The 19,114-nt window shown below is 45.2% G+C and overlaps 1 protein-coding gene across 3 annotated transcripts in view; it reads right to left on the bottom strand.

Moving 5' to 3' along the window:
* CACNA1H (calcium voltage-gated channel subunit alpha1 H) overlaps positions 1 to 19,114 on the bottom strand; it is a 208,316-nt gene that overhangs the window by 32,114 nt on the left and 157,088 nt on the right. For all 3 annotated transcript variants that reach the window (XM_048866479.2, XM_048866482.2, XM_048866481.2), the window contains exons 24-27: positions 6,945 to 7,096; positions 4,149 to 4,258; positions 2,893 to 3,026; positions 1,201 to 1,271 (exon numbers count right to left, since the gene is read on the bottom strand). In XM_048866479.2, the coding sequence (XP_048722436.2) occupies positions 1,201 to 1,271; positions 2,893 to 3,026; positions 4,149 to 4,258; positions 6,945 to 7,096 (467 nt within the window). The remainder of the gene's footprint in view (positions 1 to 1,200; positions 1,272 to 2,892; positions 3,027 to 4,148; positions 4,259 to 6,944; positions 7,097 to 19,114) is intronic.

Raw genomic sequence — 19,114 nt, 5'->3', positions numbered from 1 at the left:
TACAAGGCAGTGGAAAATCATGCTTTCCTCTACAGCACTGGCAGGATTGCCAACCCTGGGCACTCAAACATCAGGAGCAAGGTGACCCAAAAAAAAAAAAAAAACGAAACAAAAAAACCCCACGAGATTGGTCTAAAAATAATGAGATTTGGGAGGAGGGGAGGAAACAAAAAAACAACAACCCCCAATGCAAAACGTTGGGTTCTTTTTATTTGCCTTCTGGATTTTGACCCTTTAGGGATCATGCTTTCAAGCTTTCCTTGACAACCATGAGAGCTAGACACTTGCTCTTTTAAAAATGAAAGCAGAGATTTCCCCATAAAGGAACTGGGGATTTTAAGGAAATCGTCAAATATTGACAGTCAATCTAGTGCACATTTAGAGTCCTTTAATGCCAATGCTTTCATCAGCAGGTTCCTCAGTCCACCCCGATCTCTCTCTGCCTTTTCAGGTTGTCTCCCTTCATTTGAAGTCAAAAACGTTGGTGACCCCTCCCATTTACTACAGAAGTGAGAGTAAACCATGTATCAGTGATAATGATGCTAAGGCTATATAATTATTGGGGTGTGCCTTTTGAGAGGATGGCAGAATACCTGACCTTCCAGGAGATGGGGGAGCGGGGGAGTGAGTTGTGGGTCCAGCTGGCCTTTGCAGACATGAAAGGAGTAGAGCTACTTCGATAACCACAACATCTGACCTCACAAACAGGGAAGATTTTGGTTGCCCTGCAGTTATTCTGGAAATTTTTATTTTCTTTTGTAATTGTAATGAAACGTTCTGTGCCCTGCGCCCAACCCGGGAGTTGTGATGCATCGGTTGGGAAGCACCGGTCCACCCGTGACTCCCCAATTCTGTATTTTATAACAACTTTGCCTACAAAGGTTGAAGGGTAGATTTTGCTCTTAGATCTGCACAGTTGATCTCTAACTCCAACACTCTGCTATTCTCACCAAGCCCAGAACTCCTGGGGATTCCATGCATGCACGGGGCGAGAAAATCAGGGAACAAGATCTACCCTGCAGTCCCCGAGGGCAGAATGTTTGCCTGCAGTTCTCAGCAGAACCATTTGTATCAATGGAGAATACGAAGACTATATACCAGGACCAGCATCTCCTACAAGGTGCAGCACAAAAACTAAATCCATGAGAGAAGTCAAACTCTTCTGTCCCTGTCTGGCGTGGATCCTGTCTCCGGACTTACCTGGGGTAGGGCCTGCACCACTGTGTCCAAGAGAGCTCGCATCCCCGTGGCCATTTTGAGCAGTTTCAACACTACAACGAGAAGCAAAGCTGAAGCACCAGGGCTAGGACACATTTTTTATGTAAACACCACAAACCTATTCAAGGAAGAGGAGTGAAACAGATGCTGTGGGGTGGATTCTTCTCTCTCTAGCCACTTCATTAATGTCAGTGGAGTGACTCCACATTTACGCCTGTTAAAGAGGAGGATCAGGCCCTACGTTTATAAATATGGCATGCAGGGACAGGGATCTAAGTGTCAAGTATACTCCCCTCCATGGCACGTACAACAGAATGGGGGAACTTCTGGGCCTACTCCCTCCTGTCCTTTCCAAAGTGAATGGGAGCAGACAGTAACCTTCAAAGTCAATTCTCCTCCTTGCCCCATTGCAGCTGATGTCTAGGGAAGGTGCCTCACTCCATGAGGTATGATCCTCCTCTTCTAAGGAGGAGACTAGGATGTGGGAAATCTACCAGTCCTTGCTCTTGTGTGTTCCCATGGCAGATCTTTTCCCACAAGAGGTCTAGGACCCTGGGTTTGAATTAGAGATGGGCCATAATATCTGGGCATATTGGGTTTTATAGACCACTGGGCCAGCTTACCTCCATTATATTCACTGCTTTGCATTATATTCTGTTTTATTATATTCAGCAGCAATGCAAGGAACCTACAGGCTTGTATCCTGTAAGTCATTGGCTTCAGCAGTTAGCAAGAGGCTTGAGGTCTATGAACTTTGGCATAGATAAACGTAGGTAATGCGTGAGTTTTGGTGAACTGGATGTAGAGCGTAGGGGGGAATTTTGTCCATAATGACATCAGCCAACCACAGAACATGAACTGACACCGGCTTCTGGAAGGTTTTGGACGAAACATCCAACCGCAAGAGTGCCATGGCAATGAATTGACATATAAGATAATGGGGTGAAATCATAAATACACCAACCTATAGAAGACGGACACCTTAACATTGGTAAGGGGAGGAAATACAAATATGGAAGAGGGGAGAAACCCCTATTGAATATGCATTAGACATGGTAATGTCAGCGTAACATATTATAAAAGTGGCATCCCAAACTGGGGCAGTAGAGAGAGATATGTAGCCTTGGGGAGGGGCCAGAATGATGGCCACTGGTGAAGATGAGAAGGGTGACAGGGATGAGGAAGATAATGGCTAACATTTCAGGTTGTTCTGCAAGGGATGGTGTGAGTATGGATGTTCCGATGTACTTTATGTATTATCTCTGTCTACCTTACAGAGTTAGAGTGTGTGACTTTGCTAAATGTGTTAATAAATTATTTATTTGTCAATATAAAAGAGTTCCTATAGTGTGAGTGTTGCATCTGTGCACATCGGGGGTCCCAACTATATAATAATTTTAATAATACTGGGCCTGATCTTGGGACAAGAACCTGTCATCCCTCAAAGTGATAACTGGGAATATTTATTCATGATCTATAGATCAGACTACAGTTTTGAATCAAAACCCTGCAGCCCGGCTCCATCCCTAGGTCTGAATCAAACTCAAATGACCTAGAAATGAAACACAATGGGCTGAATTCATCCCTGATGCAACCCCACTGGCTTCTATGGAATCACCCCAGAGATCAGGCATGGTCACTGAAGAGGCTCCAGGCTGGAAAGGCAATTCTTACCTCTTGCTATGCGTAGCACCCGCATGATGCGTATGATCGTGGGATTGATAGGCAGCGCGGCATTCATTTCAATTTCCTCCAGCGTGATGCCCATGATTGAGAGAAGAACTATGGCCAGGTCCAGCTGGTTCCACCTAGCAGGGTACACGTGGGAAAGACAAAAAAGAACCACACTTCAAAGGAGCGTCATGGACAGAGTTGTTAGGATGGTGCCCCGTAACAGTGGAATTGTATTCTCCTATAGAAAGGACCGTGGGCAAGGCCAGCACCCCATCCCCTTTCAGATCCAGGATTGATGGGCCAGAACCTCAGCTGGTGTTAACTGGCAAAGCACCATGTACTTCAACTGATTTACTCCAGCTCAGGATTTGGCCCAAAGTTTAGAGAGGAAAGTTGGAACCATACTATGCTACACTGTTCCTGATATCCCTACCTTCCTTAGAGATAGACCAATGTGCAACTTAAAAACTCATACTTGTTTTAGCTAAAAGAGATTAAGCTACTTTCCTAAGGAGTTTTCCTGATAAGTAGGCTTGCTCATGGCAGCCTAGAACCATGCATCAGCCGTCTGGATAAACGAGGGACACAAACTGTTCCCAGGACTAAATGGAACAGCATCTGACCCCTCTGTGTGAAGTGAAGCATGAAATAAGGCTCTTTGACATATCTGGCTCTTCAGCGGGTCTCCAAATCACAGCCCGTTGTCACATACGTTTGTATCCGGTCGAGTGAGCAGCAAAATGTGAAGTTATGCTTCTGGGTAGCTGTAGTCAGAGGACAACAGTGCTGAGGGTGCCTTCCTTTGCCCATTCCTGGTGGGTTTACTTAGCTAGCACCCTGCAGGCTGCCCATGGACTAGTCTAGATTGGATAGGACATCAGTTCTGCAGGAAACGGTGCCATTACATTGTTAAGAATAGTCTTTTCCAGGCATGTATTAAGGGTAGTGGCTTGACTGTCACCTCAAGGCCAAGCAAAACTAAGCACTGATAAATTCTTTGGTGGAGTCAGTGAAAGGGGCTAAGAACACACTTAAACCCTTTGTATTAATTTCCTATTCCCTTTACAAAGCGTGACCAGTGGTGTCAATCATCATTTTGTTAACTTCTTGACTCCTGTGAGACATCCCCGGGAGCTGTAGCTAGTCAGCACAGAGTTTCTTGTATCCAACTATGTTATTTTTACAGCAATGCTTCAGTTGCTTGGCTTCTGGTTTAGACCCTGGGCCAAACACAAAGGAGTTGAAAATAATCTCACCTGTCCTTAAAGAATCTTCGAAAACCAAATGCCACCAACTTCAGAACAGCTTCAAACACAAAAACGATGGTGAACACATAGTTGCAGTACTTCAGAGCTTCATCCAGGGTCTGAAAGGAAAGGCACTTGTTAGTTCTATACATGCTGCTTTACCTTCGTCCCACCACAAAGCACTTGGCAGGTAGGAGGATGGTAGAGGTAGAGACAAAAGAAAGGGCAAAGCACAATGGAGGGATAAAGCAGCTGAGGATTGGAAACTTAAAATCAGGTGCTCTGCATATGAATGAACAAGAGTTTAAAGGCCTGATTTGCAACTCACATCTGTATAACTCCAATAACTTCAGAAGAGTTACTATTGATTTGCCCCAGTGTGAGATCAGAATTAGGCCCTAAAAGAATCACTCTGATGTGGAAATTGAGAAGACAAGTTTCTATGCTGTTTAAAAATAGTTACATTTTAACTAAAGAAGGACCCTAGCCAAAACCATGCCTCCAGACCCCCCCAGTCTTTGGGAGTTTTCAAGATCCAGATCTGAACTGTATGGGTTGATCCGCCCTCTATTTTTAACGCAAAGTAGAATGAGCCTGTGGAATCATTGCTATGAAATATTATTGCATCAAATACCATAGCAAAACTTGAAAAAGAACTAGATGTTGATCTGAATAAGAACATCATCAGCAGTGATACTAGCTAGTCCAAAAATTACAATGGCTATTGATCAATCCTCAGACTTCAGGGCATAAACTGCTGAACACAGGAGGAAGAGGAGGAAATTCAACCCCTTTCCCACTTACTACAATTTTGTTATAAGGTGCATTATGAATATCTTACACTGTCTTCTGATATATCTAGAGTTGGCCATGATGAGAGACAGAATACTGGACTAAATGGATCATTGCTTTGTTCTGGTGTGGCTATTCCTAGGAATTCAGCTTAGTTTAATACATTCAGCAAAATAAATAATATTGGAGACAGATGAAATCTTGCCTTCTCAAAATGTGTTACATCTCCAGTGATCTCCATATTTGGTGTAATGTTCGCTCCCTCTATAAAGCCGCGTTCGGAAGTCAGGAATCCAGAGTGTTTATACTTTAAGATGATGACTGTTTCTAATGGATTTCATTGGAGTTGGAGGCCAAAAATAGCAAAAAAACACACTGCTCAAATCTTAAAATAGATGGCTCTGGAGTAAAAGAGCTTTTTCCCCCTGATTAGGGTTGTTTTCTGGTCAAATGTGGCCATAGGTTTCTTACAAATCAGAAAAATGAACAACAAAACCAGACACAATAGGAAACAAAAAGTCAATGGTAATACTAGAGAAAAGAAAATCTCATTTGCTTTGGTGACAGGGGAACCCAGAACTTCAGAGATGGCTTAATTTCAGGGCAAAATTCTCCTACTGACATCTGTGCGACTGCTCTCCCCTGATGCGTGGGATGGACTTCTGTTGGTTTTTGGAAATGTGATCTGAAAGTTGTACAGATGTAATAGAGCTGGCATTTCTGAATGCCTGTCTTGCTCTATTTTGATTCTAATTATATTCCCTAAAATAAAATAGACACCTTTGTTTTTTATAATGTGGCCATTTATTATTTAACTTAAGATCTCTCTTGGGTCCAGTTCTTGTATCATGTACACTGGTGTACACCCAGAAGAACTCCATTGATTTACACTCCTATAACACACATGTAAGTGAGATCGGATTCAGGAGAAATAAAACAAAGGCTGTTGTGTAAAGGAATTACAGAAGCAGAGGAATACAGGTGGCATAAAACACACACACGCTACCCTCTGGCTTGGTGTATCTTGGCTTAGCTTCCCAGAGAATCATTTGCAGGTGACATGGCAAACCTTACATTATTAAAAAGCAAACACAGATTCTGGAGAGCTGTGAGGGATAATACTATGTAATGTTCCTGTAATACAGATGGACAGGCCAAAAGATCTATATGTGACAATGTCAGTCCTGACAAATGTAAGAGAGTGGTGAAGGGCAAATATATCAGCCCTAGAATGATGAAGGCCCTGTTCCCTAGGACACTGGTCCCCAAACTGTGGGGCATGCCCCCCTAGGAGGCCGCAGAGGAATATTTGGGGAGGTGTGGGAGGACCCAGACCAGCACAACCCAGACCAAAAGCACAACATGTAAACAGAGCCGATTTACTCCAAATTCAGTGAGGAAAGAAGGCCACCCTGAGCACACCCATTGCATATTAACATCAGTTAATGGAATATTCTAAAACATTGACATATTTTACTCCACCTGGTAATGAAAATCTACATGGCAAATGTCAGTAGGACACTGCTAAAATCAGGAGACCAATTATTTGGGCAATTTTTCTTTCATCGCTCTCGAGGCCAAAGTCCATCTAATACTCTGTGGGCCTGATTCTGATCTCACACTGCTCTTATGCAAGTGTAACTCCATGGACCTCAAAGGCATTACTCCTGATTCACACCAGTTTACACGAGAGGAGACTCAAGCCCTTTGCTTCAAGAGGTGACTCTCTTCTGGCAGAACGGTACAGCTGGCCCTAATCAAAGGTGGAAATGTGGCTATAGCTGATGAATTCATTGTACCAAATACTTCTAACGTGAGGTCCTCAGAAGCATCTCAAAGAACAGGGAATGCTCTCATGTCAGCTTTCGCTTAGGGCCATATTCAGATACCCCTGACATCAATGGTCATACTCCATGCTATTCGGTGAACAGGATATGGTCCTTAACTGCTGTGACATCCCATCCAATTGCATTTAGCTTCAGCTGCACTCCAAGGAGGGCACGTGGTTCTTACCTTGGGCTGGTTATAGTGCTCCATTGACATAGTGATGACATTGACCCCAATGATGAAAGTAATGAAGAGGTCCAGATAGTGGCTGGTACAGAGGGTGTGGATATACCTCCGCGTCGGGGAATAGTCAGCATAGTAGGGTCTGCGCTGGGCTTCTGCAGAAAGAGACAAGCAAACGCAAGGCAATGACCATGTTTCCCTGCTGCCAGCGTGAGGCACGTTGGCAGGTATCACACAACATCCTTTCCTGACTGTTGTCTCTTACATAAAATTGGGCGCTGGGTGGGCTCCTCCTAAGATCAGAGGCTTCCAAAGAGTTTTGAGCAGACGTAACGCACTGAGCCTCAGAGGGAATGAACAAAGGCCTTCCAACTAGTGACATTGGCCCTTCGGAGACTCAGTTCAGCTAAGCACCTAAAAGGATCAGATACCTTATCAGAACAATCCAGGTTTCTTGGGCCCACAGAACTGTCCTGGATAACATGGAAGGCCAGGTTCTCTCTTGCAAGACTTCACAGTACTTACCACTTCTAGTCAGACCAGAGACCAGCCTCCTCACTCATAGTATCTCAGGCACTTCCCCATCTGGTTGGAAGCAGGGGGTGCAAGAGGCAGGGTTGGAAACAGAAATTAAGGAAGGAAAAGTTTTCACACCCACAACAGGTTCAATTCCAGTTTGGGGCAAAGAGCCAGGGCAGTTCTTATTTTATCTGGACCAGGCTGAGCATCTCTACTTCTCACTCAGCTGGAGTCAGACAACTTGCAAGTCAATGGGAATGAGAATGGCAACCTGGACGCATCTTCTATAGAGAAAGGGGATTTACCAGCTAGGCATGGCATATGAGGGAATGCAAGGGTGGATGAGGCAGCTGGAGAACACATATTGGTGGATGGTTATTAGCATAGGGGACCAGGTTAAGGGTAACTATCCAAAGGAGGTAGGGTGGAATGTTCTGTACCTATTGGCCCTACAATGACTTTGTTGTAAGTAGCTCAGATTTGCAAACGGAAAGCAGCCATGATTCAAAGACTGTGGCTTAGCACGTCAAATAGTGCAGACTGCCGGCTCTGTAACAGTGTTAGTTCCTTCTCTCTTTTGTATCTAGACAGGTGCTTGGAGGTGTGACATCTTCTGCTGTATGCCTCCAAGGGAGTGAAATTCACCCTGTGCAGGATGACACTCAAGTCCCACTGCCCAGGAGTGAAGGTCATCCAAAGGAAACATGCTGTAAGTGGAACGTGATTAGAACCTTCATTATAAGGTTATGCAGCTCAAGGTTCTTTTGAAATTTAAGAACCAGAGCAGTGGAGTAACCAGGAAAATAGCTGGACTGTGGCCACGTGAACTTAATATCTGTGCTTTTGGTCAAGAATTCTTTTAACTGAGAAACTTTTTGCACATAACCAGCCTTAGTACAAGCCACTGTAACTAGTATCTGGATACAACCCTGTGATTGGTTGTATTTTTACTGTGTGTGTAGTAATAGATTTTGACTGTGGTCTTTCCGATTGATTCTATTTCAAACTTAAGAAACATAAAAATACAAATAACTAAATCAGGGCCAAACCTAGAGACCTATTAGGCCATATATCCAAGCCAGAGCAGGATTGCTTCTGACAGTGGTTTTGTTGATGCTTTGCCCAATCTAGTTTTAAATGTCTCAAGAGTTGAAAGCAGGAGAGAGTTTATTTTAAAAGCAGGGAAATATGGAACAACTACACTTAGAAGCCTCCAGGAGCTCATCTTCCCATCCTTGCTAATATCTTCCAGCTGGAAGGGGCACTTGTAATATTACTTTTTGGTAATACAGATGATGCCAGATCAGAATGCAAAAACTGAAATAAATTGGTTCAAAGGAACTGGATCCACCCATATCCTTTAGCTACTATTCTTTCTTGGTGGTTAAATGTCGAATGGGGACACATTAAACATTTGTTTGGATCAAGGTCACCTAGACTTAATTTTAATGCCCGTGGAGGTGGAAAAACAACACAAAAGCAAACAATTATTTGTGTGTTCTGTTTTTGATGATGGGTATAAATCCGAAACATTATGTTGAACTGGAGTGATGGTCTTTGCTGTGAATAGCTGAGTTTGGCTAATCCTATGGTATGTCTATAAAAAGCACTATTTGAAATTAAAAAATATTTATTTAAATTTGTGCATGGAAACACATTGCACGTTCAGGCTTATCACATGTGGAAATCTGGAAATGCCTTCTTGGGGAATGTGCAAAATCAGCTTGCAGGAAGGGCTAAGGTTTACTCAAATTGGTCAAACTTTATATTAAAGGTACATTTATTGTTAATAAATGATTAATAACTCTTACAAGCATGTGACAGACATGAATAGTATGTGCTATAGATGGTTATAAGTACATCAGTAAAAGGTACTACAGAAAATCATCTATTGACCTTTTGGACTATAACAATCTATAACAATTGATTAGCAATTTATTAAAAGAGCTGATTATCATTTATTAACCCTTTATCAACTATTTATATAATGCACCTTAATATAAAGTGTGAGTCCAGAGTTAAATACTCTGCCTGGAAATTGCTGGAGCACAGGCGTGCTTCTTACCCCACTATTGAAATAGACCTTTCCTTATATACATTGTGAGCTATAGGTATAGTATATGGATCCTCTCTCTGATGTACAGTATGTATATAGATGTTGTACAGCATGAAGCTACCATGTAGAGTATGTACAATATATGTCATATGCTCGGCAGATGTGTCGTACCGTTCTGCATTGTGGGTTGTGGGAAGATGACATGAAGGATTAGCTGGTTGCTTGGAAGCCTGGGAGATATTTAATATGAGGTGGGGAGAGGGACAGAAAAAGCTCTTGAAAACTCCTAATCTGCTGGAGTTTCCTAACTTCTTTAAGCCAATTAATGGATGGAAAAGAACTTTAACTTTGAGACACATACAAAGACAATCCAAGGGTAAAGTTTGATGACATTTGGAAACACATGCAGCAACATCATGCTCAGTGCAGTAACCCAGGCAATGTCCATTGGAGGAGATGCTACTCATGCACTGCTAAATGTGGCATGCAGGGATGTGCAGAAGGGACAACAGGCCAGATTCTGCTCTTGGTTATGCTGCTGTAAATCAGGAGTAACCCCACTGAAGTCAGTGGGGTTACAGCGGTGTGAAACCAACAAGAGAGAAAAATCAGTCCCATGTTTTTTGTTACATTTCTATTTCTTTTTGACCAACGATGAGGCTTGTATTTTGATGTAATGGTGCAGTAGGAACACTCCAAGAGTTCCTGAAAAGTCACCAATCACGTGGGCTCAAAGCTTTGCCGAATCACTGTCTATTCCAATTTCCTTTAGACATAGTATTTTTAAGTCGTCTGCACAAACAGTGACAGCTTGTCATTTGCATGCTTGGTTTCGGTCCAATCAAAGACATGCATTTGTGTGTATTACCAATACCCAAGGAGAATATGCCATCACAGTCTCCAGGCTTCCGTGCGTTTCATCTGAAGGTTTGCTGCACACACTTACTGTACAGGCTGCTAAAGTTTGGAGACAGGGGAATCTACAGAAGAGCCTGGATGAGGAGAACACTGGATTGCTGGGGTGGGAAAATGTCAAGCTCTTCATTAATTACACCATCAGGCAGAATGCAAGCCTCCCTTGGTTTTTCCATAGAAATGGTTTCTCGAATGATATTGCGGCCAGCTGACTGTGACCAAACATCAAAAGCAGTCTCATTACCTCTATCAATTATTACTGAAGGTGTGACTTGGTGGAAACGCGGGAGGGAAGAGAGAGACTATGAAAGGTATACAAGAGGTGAACCGTTCTCATTTCTCTCCTCCAGCTTCCTGATATTGACTAATAATTGTATGAATTAGAATCTCACCTTCCCTGGGGAATATTTAGACTGCTCTGCTTGAGATTTTGCTGACATGAGAATTAATGAAGCACCACCTCCAGTTTAAAAGGCATTCAGGTTGGCATTACAAGTGCTACCTAAAAAGCTGCTCCATGAGTCTCCTCTGCATGAAACATTAGAAAGCCAAGTGGGTTTATGTGCATGCTTCCCATAGGCTGGTTTTATACCTGTATTAAGAAAGGTGCCTGGAAAAATAAGCAAAATGTTTTTAAGTTCCTAGGCAGACGTGAAACACACGGGTACACAGTGTACAAGTTTTAGTTAAAGCTCGGTCTACAGAATACGGAGCACACACACCACATGGATTAGAAAGAACGGACCTGATCCTGAATGTTGTTCAGCATCCCCAACGCCTCATCACCCTCAGGGAGAATTGTCTGCGATCAGCACGTTGAAGTGCAGGCCTTATTAGGGCACAGCTTTGGTGTCTGTTCAACAAACCAACCTCTTCCTTCTACATGCCACAAATGTCTAGATGTTAATTTGTCCAGGATCCCCAAGGGAATGGACATCAATTAAAGGTCAGCTGCGATTGTGTACTCTCTGGCACTGAGAACCAGACTGTCCACAGCAGTAGTTGATCTTTCCATGGTTCACTGAACTAGCCACAGAATTAAAAACCAAACTCCAACTTTTCATCATCAGATCGAGGGCCATCCCAGTGCTGTCGCCAACTGGTTTGGGTTTCAGTCCAGCTTGCTCTCTCCTTTCAGTATGCGATGTCTTAAGTACTTGTGTTTAGCCTTTGAAGGGGCAGAACATCACTCAGTTTTAACCTGGCATCAGATTGTATTTGACGGACCAAATGCCTCCCAGCTTCAAGTGCACTGGCTTTTCAGCCATTACAACAGGGTTGAAATTGGCCCAGTGTCCTGAACACAGAAGAGATCAAACTGATCCATTTGTTTTTAATCAAAGCTTTTAATCTGGGGAGGAGAGTTTCACTTTATGTCTTCGGGAAGCCTCATCAAAAGGTTAGGAGCTGCAGGATTATAAAATTACAGCACTTTTATTTATACAGTGGCTATATCTGATGGAGGCAGTGATCGTGTCAGGAGAAATATGTTAGCTTATCTTGAAGTTTTACCTTCACATTAACAATTACATTGTGGTACAACATAGTTCTGCTTTAAAAAAAAAACCACCAAATTTTATTTTTAAAGCCTATTTATTCAATCTCCCTCCCTCTTTTTCATTCCAGAGCAGTTAGCTGGCAAATATACAGCATGATTATATTTAACACTTAAGTAGTGCCTTTAGTCCATAGATCTCAAAGAACTTTATAAAGGGTGGCATCTGTTTCCCCACAATCACAGGCAGAGAAACAGAGGCACAGAGAAGAAAGTGACTAACCCAAGGTTATACAGCAACAGTGGCAGAGGTAAAGCTAGAATCCAGGTCTCCTGACCCCCAGTCCACCAGCGTCACTTGTATGCAAAGATACCTAAGAGCTCATTCACACTTAGTATTAGTTATATGACAGTGATGCCCAGCAGCCCAAGTCAGGACTGGGGCCACGTTGTGTTAGGCGCTGCACAAATAAACAGGAAGACACTAATGTAACACAAGATGTAACACGGGCACAGAAATAACGGGGGAGAGAGCGGACAAGGGCAACAATGTCTGGCAGACCAGCTGTGTGCAGGACTTGGTGGTCCTGAATTCTAAATCTCTTTCTCTCCTGCTTACAATAAACTCATTAAATATCAATCACTGCCTGCCTGGCACTCTCTCAGTCAATATCAGCCTCTCACAGCTGAGTATGCTGCATACAAACCATCACCGGCCAGTCCCTGCAGTCGCTGCTGCACCTCGGTCAGGCCCAGCGCCCATTGATCTCACTGGGAATGTTGCCTCCACAAGACCCACTAGCCCCGCTGCCAAGTCACGAGGTGCTTCTCGCGTGACACTGGTCACAGGAGGAAGTTTTTTGTTAAGGTGCTGGGGCAAGGGGGAGGAATGGCGCTCCCCTCCTGCCAGCCATTAACTCAACTCCCGCCCTGGCATGGGGGGCTGGGTAGGGAGCAGTGAAAGGGGAGGAGAGGGGCAATCCAGCTGTCTATCTCCCCCACAATCCCTGCCAGCAACCAGCTGCCCCAGCATCCTCCCACTCCCCCATGCACTCTAACACTAGGAAGGGTTGGGGAGGCTGCTGGATAGGGGTAGGATGCCCCACTAGCTGAAGGTGCGTTGTAGCTAGAGGGGGCGTGGTGCCTAGAGCCCTGGCTCAGCTGGCTGGAGGGAAGGTATCATGACCCTGCGTCCGCCCATCCCCGGCTGGGATCTGCTGTGGGAATAGCAAGGGGGGAGGCAAAGAGACTGTCTGCCGAATCTCCGCAGCCCAGCCTAGCTGAGGGAGATCCCAGCCGGGCTGCGTGCAACAGGGCGGCCAGGTGAGGAAGCGAGGCAGGCAGCAGGCCACCATTGCCGATGTTCAACGGGGACCAGGGGAGTGCTTGGTTGCTGGCATTTCACAGGCAGAGGGCCAGCTCCAAAAGGACTGGGGAGGAGTGCAGGGGATTAGATAGATAGAGAAGGCAGCAAGAGATTGATGGGGGCGCCTCATCACGAGGGGGAAGGGTAAGGGGTCTGGGGAGAAGAAAAGAGACCATCTTGCGTCCAAATCCCCACTGGCTTGGGGCGGAGGGGTGTTCGGCACAGGAACAAAGTGCTGGGCCTTGGGTTCACGCAACCCCTTCTGGGGTGTGGCAATGTATGGGCAGGATCTGTAGCAATGGTACACAGTCTCCAAACTATTGTCACCCTTGGCAGATGTTGCACTCAGACAGTGTGGGGAGCTAGTCAATAATTATCTAACATTCACCCATAGAGCCAGCTCTGTCTGTGCCATAGGCAGGCTGTCAGCAAGCTGCCCCTCCCAGACTGCTAATTGTTTCCCAGACGCAGGCAAAAGCCTGCTGTGCTTACACCTTACATTTGTGTACACACACATCCCTATGTACATATACACAGGCACTTAAAGACACACAACATATGGGTTGCTCGACATACACAGACAGAGAACTAGACACAGACACACGTCAGAAGCTAGTCAGACAGACAGACAGGTGGCCAGACTGTATTTTTGCCAGCTACAGCCTCCTTTTGCTGCTCACAGTATGTTACGTGTGTCACCCCTTGGCCTCCTGGGAAGAGGATACATCTCAATGCTTCTTATACTCTTCCTGTTTTTGCAGCCCCTGCAGCCCAGCTGTGCCCCAGGGGAAGCTGTGGCTGGCTGCTGAACCCTCTTGACTTGGTCTTGTGCTGCCTCGCCAGCATGGATGGTTTTGCCGTACACCTTCCTTCCAACGCCAAGCCACCCATTTTCTCCTTTCCGCCCCACCCTCCTGGTACAAAACGGCAACAGCACACAGCATTGTGCAGGCCAAGATGGTCACTGCGTCACCTCACAGGCACGGTACGTCACGTACACACACAGAAAGTCAACACGGCACCAGCCACACTTCACATCTTTCTGAGTCTGCCACATTTTGAGCCAAGCCCATAGTCTTCTAAATTAACCAAAGGAGCCAAAAATCCCACCCATGTTGTTTAGATCAGAGTTTAAATTTAAACAATAATTTAAAAAGTGACCGTTGTTTGATTTCACTTGGTTAAAAAACATTTCCCGAGCCAAAGCTTGCCATTCCGAACACGGTCAAGAAGGGATTCTCCAAGCACACGCACGAGAATGAGCAGATCTGAGGTAAGCTCTTGTAGGCCCTGCATGTGATGAAACACTTAGGCTCAACTTGCCTGCTACATCTGCCTTGATTCCCTTCCAGAGAGCTGTCTTCCTCACTGCGCACGCTTGATGGAAATGTTACACTCCACATCTGTGCAACGCCTGGGCTCTCAGTCTAGAAATACCTCCTAGGCTCTTTCCTTGCTGGCCTTTCCAGGCTTCTATATGAATTAAGATGAGGTGTGGAGTTCTCTGGGAAAGCAACTCAACAGCGTCCTTCACGTAGACAGGGACTGGCTCTGCTCGGCCTCAGAGCAGTGAGCCAGGGACAACCTGTTATCAACCTAACCCACCACCAGACACAGCAACCACCTATAATTAGGATAGTTCTCATTTGCCCATGCTGTAGTCCATTTTCTCTACAGACTACTGGTGAGTTCTGCTCTTTGCTTACAAGTTCCACCTGTTACGGTTTGGAGGCTTCTTCTGGACCAACCGTGTGAGCTGCCAAGGGCCACCCGGGAAATGCTGAGCAACCCAAACTCCCACTGGGAGTTGAGGGGGCTTCAGGACCTTGCAGGATCTCTGTTTCCAAGGGTAGGAATAAAGGAATTGATGTTTTGAAGCAGGAGGTGTGGAGAAAGTGAATAGGGAAGTGTTATTTACCCCTTCACATAACACAAGAACCAGGGGTCACCCAATGAAATTAACAGGCAGCAGCTTTACAACAAACAAAGGGAAGTACTTCTTCACATAACACACAGTCAGTCTGTGGATCCAGATGTTGTGAAGGCCAAAAGTATAACCAGGTACAAAGGAAAAATTAGATAAATTCATGGAGATTAGGTCCATCAATATGGCTATTAGCCAAGATGGTTAAGCTTCTGACTTCCAGGGGGTGGATCACTTGATAATTGCCCTGTGCTGTTCATTCCCCATGAAGCATCTGGCATAGGCCTCAATAAGAAGACAGGACACTGGGTGAGATGGACCATTGGTCTGACCCAGGATGGCCGTTCTTATGTTCTAGTGAGTATCTATTGAGGGAGCCTCAAGTGAACTTTGGGAGCCACAGCCTGGTTCAGATGATTTGGCTTTGACTTCTAGGGGGTCCTAACGAATCCAGCCTGAGCCAATACTGACTGCAAGTTGCTGAGATCAGATGATTGTGTAGTAGGCCCTGTGAAATGAGTTTGGTGGGTCTCAAGCCAGTTCCTAATGGAGAATTGTGCCCCTCACAAAAAACCCAACCCCATTCTGGCATCTCAGCAGAGAGCTGAATGATTGGAATGGGCCTGGAGGCTAAACTTCCCTCTTACCCCCGAATGTGCTGTGTCTAGGTCAGGGTCGATGCATGCTGGTGGGAAAGTGTAGGTGAAACTTGTTTTGTTCTGTACTCCTACTGTGAGGCTTGGTCTGGCCATGAGTCCCTAGGGATTTCAGTCCAATACTTTTCGCCACGCAGTACAGAGCTGCACATACTTAAAAGGGAAACTCAAAGTCCTTAATAATTCTTCAGCTGCTGTTGGGAAAGGGCCGAGTCTTCTCTGCATCTTGAAAGAGAGAGAGGCATCCAGCTGCACAAATTTAACATGGATTCTGTGGTTTCCCAAACTGCCGCCCATTCCACAGCCACATTTGTTTTCAAGCTCATGTCAGTTTGCATGAGTGACTGCCCCGCAGGAGGTAAGCTATGTGTGAGAACAGAGACATTACTAGCGAGGAAAATACACGGTCAGCCTTCCAAAAACTAACTGCAAACATAGGTGAACTGTCCGTCCTCCTCATGATTATGGAGCTAGCAGGAATTGAAGCTAAAACCCCCAAATCCAGAGGCCAGGTAGAGTTAGGAAACAGTGGGGTGATCACACCCCATATTACTTTGCTAGTACATTAACAATGACTTAGCAGAACCATACCCTCTGGAGCAAGGAGGTGATTCAACTTTCAGATTCATAGAGTCTAAGGCCAGAAGGGACCACCTAGTCTGACCTCCTGTATAGTACAGGCCACAGAACTTCCCCAAAATAATTCCTAGAGCATAAGAAGCTCTCTGCTGCCCATTGTGCCATAGAAGTTTCATGACATAGACTCTTCTCCAATGGGAACAGCGCTGAGACCAAACTCATTACACATCAGACCTTAATCTCAGAGTTTAAAGGTAGGTGGCCTTATCTCCAGAGTCTCTCAGCCTGCTAAAGATAATTATATAGTGTCTAGGAGGAGACAATTACAAAGGGAATATCTGCTTTTTCCTAACTTCATCTTCCTTTAGCTGAAGTTTATCTTCCTGAACATCATACAGGGAGGTACATTTGATTATTTATGGATTTCTTTGGGAAACAGCTGGCTGTATTTGCACGTGGACTGGCAATCCTACTGGGTGTGTTCTTGGACTCAAAGATTTCTTGCAGTAAATTGCAAAATACAGTGGGCTAAATCTGGAGTGGCACTGATTTCTTTGGGTGGTGCAGGTGACTTTCTGGGAGAGGAGCTGCACTGCAGGTGACTTCAATGGGAGTTGTACATATTTGTTCGCTCCCAGGACCTGGCCCCATAGCATGAGCAGCAACCTCTAAAACTCGGGAGTTTGGTGGCCTGATCTGAAAGCCCATTGAAGGTACTGGTAAGTCTCCCAGTGACCTCAGTGAGCTTTGGATGCTTAGCTGAGTTCTCCGAGCCTCCTGGGTTGGAAGTCTCATGGAAGCTGCCTGTCTCCCAACACTTTATCATCTACTTCACCTGTTATGCTACAAATACTGCAAGAACAGCCTTCTGGGATCCCCAGGTGTCCGCTTCCAACCCCAGCTTGAACCTGGAAGCTCAGACGCATGAATAAGAAAGGTAAAGAAAAGCTGGATTGCTTTTGAACTTTTTCAGATCTCAGAAGAGGCGCAGTTGGCATTTGGGGCTGTAATAAAGGTTTGAGCTGGGCTGGATTTTATTTTAGCCACGCCACTTGACCCATGACTAGCTACAAATCCAAAGCATGCAGCCCTGGCTTTGGTTTCAGGTCAATCTGCCATTGATTAAGGCCCAGCACGAGTTCACTGTGGAGCTATTTCGCGCGGAAGCCTCCTGTGACAAATTACTAGAGAGACAATGGGGAAAGTGGAAATTATTGCTGGAGATGTAGGCAGACCGCCTTCTGGATCAAGTGCAGATCAGATTCAGGGATAGAAGGAGGAAACTAGTTGGGGTTGAGGTTTCAATTAGCACAGCTGCCTGCTTGCCATGTCATTACAGCAGAGGCATGACTTTTTGATTTAACAGCAGCTCTCCCTGCTGAAAATGGATGCCTATTGCTCTATGTTTTAGGAGATTGCTAGCAGTTTGTCATTAAGGGGCACTCAGCCATTGCAGGAGGTTATGTGAGGCAGCAGAATGATAAGGTTACAATCCACGTGACAAAGTGCTAGTGAGCCTGGTGGAGTTGAAAGCACCTTGCCTCTTAGATCCGTCTGTGCTCCACTAAGAAATTGCAGCTTGGGGCGTATCCCTCCACTCACGTCTGACAAATTTCAACCAGCTCAAAACGAGTCTTCTTGAGTCTGCCAGTGTGGCTGGGAATCGTGTGTGACAGGTTCTTGGGGACATTTCTAGTGCTTCCTGCAGCTGGGACTACCCAAACAACTCCCTGCTATTTCCTACTCGCAGCTGGAACCTGGCAGGGACAGTGAAAGTGAAAAATTATGACAGGAAAAATGAGCTGAAACTTTTGGGATCTTTCAAGAAGATTCAGTTCTAGAGATGGGCAAAGACTCAGGCAGGTTCTGATGTTCTCTGGTCTGGTTTGGCCATCCCTAAAAGAAATCCATGGTCAGAACTTATCAAAGCTATGTAGGTCCCTAATGACTCTCCAGTGGCCACTGTTTCCATCCAACGTCGTTAGAAGGCCTGTCCACACCTACATCATTGCTCTGTGCTAAAGGTCTCTTGCAATAGGTGGCTAGGCAAGCATCCTGTCTAATGGTCTTCATTCAAGAAGACTTGTCTCAGCTTCCCTGCACTGGGGCTCCGTTCCTCTCCCCATGCCTGTTTTGCTCATGCCCTCATGCAGCATGTGCGTGGCATGCGGGGCCATGCACCGAGATCCTAAAAAGCATTGCAACTATTTGATCTAAGGAAAAAAAAAATCAAACCACCACCATCGTAATTTAAAAATGCAGGCGACACTTTAAGCCCCAGGGCACTGGGATGCCTTTGTGAGTTGTCTTCGCATACGTGGCAAACATCGCTCATGTTTACTCAGTACATCCCTCTCTCGCCCAATGGCCTTCTTCACGCTTCCTGAAGATAATGTAAGAATCATGTCTTGAGGGGCTCACTAATAATTCAGATAGGACTCTGCTTTCCAGGCTTGCCGGCCTTTACTCTGCCTACCATCTACATAAACGGGCAACATTTGTCGAGCTCATAGAGGACACTTCTAGGGAATGTGTAGCCCTGAGACTTAAGGCGTCGCCAAAGTAGTAAATAAACAACGCGGCCTTTTTAGTCCCATGTCAACCAAACCAAAGGAAAATGAAAGTCTTGCTTTGGAAGCAGGCAGGGCTCAGAAAGATTTTGG

The sequence above is a fragment of the Caretta caretta genome, chromosome 10 (genome assembly GCF_965140235.1).
Source record: "Caretta caretta isolate rCarCar2 chromosome 10, rCarCar1.hap1, whole genome shotgun sequence".
NCBI lineage: Eukaryota > Metazoa > Chordata > Testudines > Cheloniidae > Caretta > Caretta caretta.
The sequence above is the reverse complement of the archived record's forward strand: the minus strand, read 5'-3'. Positions and strand labels throughout refer to the sequence as shown.